The sequence below is a fragment of the Octopus bimaculoides genome, chromosome 3 (assembly GCF_001194135.2).
Source record: "Octopus bimaculoides isolate UCB-OBI-ISO-001 chromosome 3, ASM119413v2, whole genome shotgun sequence".
In the NCBI taxonomy this organism is placed as follows: domain Eukaryota; kingdom Metazoa; phylum Mollusca; class Cephalopoda; order Octopoda; family Octopodidae; genus Octopus; species Octopus bimaculoides.
Window position 1 is genome coordinate 121,513,479 of NC_068983.1, and position 4,962 is coordinate 121,518,440.

The following is a 4,962-nucleotide window of genomic DNA, read 5'->3' on the forward strand; positions in this document are numbered from 1 at the left end:
TATATATATATATATATATATATACACACACACACACACACACACACACACATACATAAATATATATATACAAGGTGAGATCAAAAATTCCTGGACAGGTTCTGTAGTTCATCAACAGATGGCAGCACACAGTTGCGTGCACAGTGAGACCTAATAGTGAGCCTCATGAGGCTGTGTGCCAAGTGATATCACTGTGTTCACTTCACAAATTGTGAAATTTGTGATTTTGTGATCATGTGTATGTTGTAATCTGCAATTTTTGTCGTGTACAGGCTGTTGGAACAATGAACCAACGTGAAATTTTGTATTAAACTTCGGAAGTCGGCTACAGAGACAGTGAGTATGCATTGGCAAACTTACAACAAGGGGACAGTGTGTCGTAGACAATGTTTCAAGTGGCACAGGTGCACGACAGCGCTGTAACTCACTCAAGAGCATACTCATTGTTTTTCCTGTCATCTGTGGTATTGTGCATTGAGAGTTTGCCCTCCAGAGCCAGGCAGTCAATTGAGAGTTCTACTGTAACGTTTTGAAACATTTGAGGGAGGATATTTAGCAAAAGTGACCGGATCTGTGAAGCACAAAGAATTTAATTCTTCACAGCAACAATGCTCCCTGTCACTGAGCTCTCCTCACTCATGAGTTTCCTGCCAAAAACAACATGGCATTGCTTCCACACCCACCCTATTTGCCCGATTTAGCAGCTGCAGACTTCCATTTCTATCCCAACATGAAAATGCAGTTCAAAGGTCACTTTTTTAACACTGTTATCAAGATCAAGAGCAAATCGTAGAAGGACCATGACTTGCTTACAAAATATGACTTCCAGGTCAGATTCCCAAAGTGGAAGGAACACTGGGACTGGTGTATTACTGCACAAGGTAACTATTTCGAAGGAGATGATGGTAAAACTTAAGTTACATAAGAAAATAAACAATCCATTGCTAGATAAACTAGTTTTCTCTGTCTTCTTTTCTCTCTCTCCACCCTCTCATCAGCCTGCTCTATTGAGTTTCACCCATTCTTGTGATGTTTACACTAAATAATTTTACACAGTAATTTTCCCATTAAACTATGACAACAGACATCATCAAGTGATTAAAAAGTGTGCTTAACAATTACCCCAATGGTATTTGATTATATTACCTAGTATCTTTGGAAAGACCTTCAACCATAACCATGTAAATGTAGTTGGGTGGATAGAAAATGAGTTGAAACTCATCAGATCAGCTGTACCTGTTATTATTCTTGGATAGTAGAGATAATTCATTGCCTTGTTTAACACCACCACCTGATCCTTGGGAGTCTTTGAAAAAATCCATCCTGTTACATATATTCAAACTTCCTTCCTTCTTCCCATCTATCTCAGAAGTCTGCATAGGTGTCATAGAAGATGATCCCTCCCATCTGACTGAACGAATAGTTATTGAATGATACACCACAGTTTAGTAATGTCACAAAACATATCTATGTAAACAATAGATTTTTAAAAATATAATTTAAAACTTTTGTAAATTAATATTAATGTCTGAGGAATGTGAAAACTCAACATGTTCATAAAATAGTTATCTGTGTATCATATTTAATGTAAATAAATAATAAAAAAGAAATTTACAGCTACCAAAATAGTTTATGCTTTTAAACACAGCAAGCCCATAAGAGATACTACCTTTGCAAGTAAATCTGCTTTTTCATAAAGTATTTACATTAAATATGAGACGTGGATGACTATTTTATTCCAATACTGTTCAAAAGGAGAATTAGATTAAAATTGAGTAAAAGAATTATTACAGACAGTAGAAGATATTTATAACTTTACTTTGCATATGATTAACAAAACAAAATAAAGTTATATTGTTGTATTTTGGGGTGGTCTCCCCACTCCAAATAAACACCCGCACTGTATATTTGTTCTTCCCTTATTTATTACTGTTCTTATTTTAGCTCTATTGTCCAGAAATCTTGAATGGCTAGAGGTGCCATAGCCTGACTATGCTACAATGCAATTACAAAAATAGCTTTCCTGATACGCTACAGAGTGAAGAACAAATATATAATGTGTGTGTTTATTTGGTAACAAAAAAAAAAAAAAACATCCTGAAATACAATATCTGCTTCAACACACGGTTTCACATCGGGAATCTTGCAACACAAATTCATAAACGTAAAATATAAAGTTATAGTTTTCTAACAATTTTCCAAATTGTTTTAACTTTACAGTATACTTTTGTTGATTTTTCTTTCTTCTTTTGAACTTTCCCTACGAAGTCCACTGATATTTACTTTTTATTTCAAGGGTCCAACAAAGAAAATTGATTGAGAGTCAGTTGAGTAAGACAAAAAGAAAAAAAAAACTGATCTTCAACCTTAACTGTTACTACAGGACTATCCCAGATTACTATGGGAACCACCTCTCCTCCTGAGATTAAACTATGAATATGAAAAAAAAAAAATGAAATGAAATAAAGCTCTCTGTGTGAGTGTCTATGTTCGTTTGTGTGTGAGATGTAATCAAGAGGGGTCTTCATTGCTCTCATAGCAAACAAATATTGCTGAAACTTCTCTGCAATTAAAGACAACACTGAAAAAAAATCTGTTTGGAAGGGAAACAATGAATTATTTTTCAGAAGTTATTTCCCTTGAAAACAATTTATATATTATTGATTTCAAATTTTAGCACACGGCCAGCAGTTTCGGGTAATGGACTAAGTCGATTGCATTGATCTCAGTGCTTATCTAAGCATTTGTCCTAATGATTCTGCCAGCTCGCTTATTTACCTCTAAAGAAAACATTTATTATTCAATTACATCTTGGATGCAGTATAGAAATATTAAACTGATCCTGTTCTGGACTGCTATTCTATCTCAAAATTAAAGGGCAATAAATTTGACTTTGGCACTACGTATATAAACTTTGTTTGTAAAGGGCAGTAACTACATACGCAAACATTTCGTCCAACGATACTAGTATTCTGTTAATTCAGTCCCCTTGTCATAAAACATTGTGGTATAGCCGAAGACTGGGTTTTCAGTGTTGGCTTTTAAGTGGTAGTGTTAGTAAGGGATAGAGGGGGAGACGCGATGAAGTCCGCCCTGAGTAATACTTTTATGGAAGCGGCAATTTTATGTCTTCTGTTTAAGCTTGTATATGGCGTATAAGTCTCCTGGGAAAGTGGCAACGAACTCAGGTGCAGCACATAACTTTGCTACGCCACTGATCTTAAGCTCTTTTTTCAACCCTACTTTTTTTGTGCTCAGCACTTACTACTCTTATTTAACGAAGGGATTGTAATTCAAATGTATAACCCACAGTCTCTTTTATGGGTGCTAACGTATATCCCTGACGTAGAAATTGGTATGGATTCTCTTGGAAATCAGTGATCCTAACAGATTCTGGTAGAATAAGAAAATATCAGTTCCAGTGATATACCATGCTCAGTTCAATCAACTATATCATTCCATTACAAATTTGTAACTTTGTGCTAATATAGGAAATTATTTTAAATATAGTTAAAAATGATGGAGTAGCCGATCATATACGAAGTGTATTCTAGAAGTTTCCTAACTTTTTTTAGGAGAAACATTTATTAATTTCACAGAAGTACAAAAACTCCAATTTATTTCAGAATAGGATCCTCTGACCTCAATCCACTTGCTGTAGAGCTCCAGACTCTCTGTGAAGGCCCCATGGAAGTCTTCCAAAGTAAAAGTGCCTGGAACCTTTGTCAAGGCCTTCTTCATCTTCAAAGCTACCGTCCATGAGGTTCTCCTTCAGTTTAAAGAACAACCAAAAGTCACTGGGACCAAGGTATGAACGGGAGAGAGGGTGAGGGGCAGCCAAGTAGTTGGTTACCAGGATGTTTGTCACTGCACATCTTGGGAACAAACTTGCACATGTTCAGATTTTCATGAATAATTTGGTGTACAGTTGCTACACCAACTCCAAACTGTGTGGTTAATGTCTTTACGGACACTCGATGGTCATCATCCAAAAAACTGTGAATTTTTTCAACTGGATCTGATGTTCTGATATGTCTCTTCTTCATGCACCCCTCATCAGCTCTCTTTTCCTCTCTACTACCCTTGAACCTCTTGTGCTAGTGAAAAAGTTAATCCATAATCAGTCTGGGGCATTTCATAAGTTTCTGTAACGTTTTTGCCCAGTTTAACACAAATCTTTATTGCATAGCAAGCTTCCAAACATCCCACTGCATTCTGCAAACTAGCAGTGTTTAGTAGGGTGTGTTCAAAGTGTTGTTACATCTGTCTCCTTCAGTCTGGTATATAAAAGTTGGCAGGTCAACTTATTCAATGTATAGCAAAATATAAACTAAAATTATAATAATTTCAGACAATTATAATTGCCTCTCTTGAAAAAATCTCAAAATTTCTGATGTTCACCTTGTACCTACCATGATATATTTTCGTCACTCAACACACTCAGTTCAAACTTTACTGCAGTTGACTTTTTTTAATATTGTTCTACAATAAAAAAAAAATCAGTACCAATCATAGGAATTGCATCAGTCTAATTAATTATACTCCTTCTTCCCTGATTTTATTGTTCTTGTTCCTTTATGAGAAATCGTTATGAACAATGTCACATCAGCAGAAAATGAGCTTTTACATCCACTTATGTATTATTGAAGGCAATGCCATCTATTAATCCCCATTCAAGTTTATTTTAAATGAAGTTAGGCATCTCATGAATAAATTGATTTCAATCCATGGTCATTTGTTTTTATTCATTTTGTAGGTGTGCTATGTTTAACATGTTGAATAATTAATAAGAGAAAAAAATTATCTTCAGCAATGTTTATTAACAACGCTAAACATTTTTAATATACATAATGTACAATTTATTATATGCATGTTATATATGTGAATTAAGAAATAATGAAATTGTCAAAAAAGGAGGGCTGAAATGGTATATGGTATATATATATATATATATATATATAT

At 34.7% G+C, this 4,962-nt stretch overlaps 1 protein-coding gene across 1 annotated transcript in view; it reads right to left on the reverse strand.

Moving 5' to 3' along the window:
* The window catches only part of LOC106875658 (osteocalcin 2-like), a 5,659-nt gene extending 1,918 nt beyond the window's left edge, over positions 1–3,741 (reverse strand). The window contains exons 1-2 of the mRNA XM_014923897.1: positions 3,643–3,741; positions 429–571 (exon numbers count right to left, since the gene is read on the reverse strand). Of these exons, the coding sequence (XP_014779383.1) occupies positions 429–571; positions 3,643–3,741 (242 nt within the window). The remainder of the gene's footprint in view (positions 1–428; positions 572–3,642) is intronic.
* Between the last annotated feature and the right edge of the window lie 1,221 nt (positions 3,742–4,962).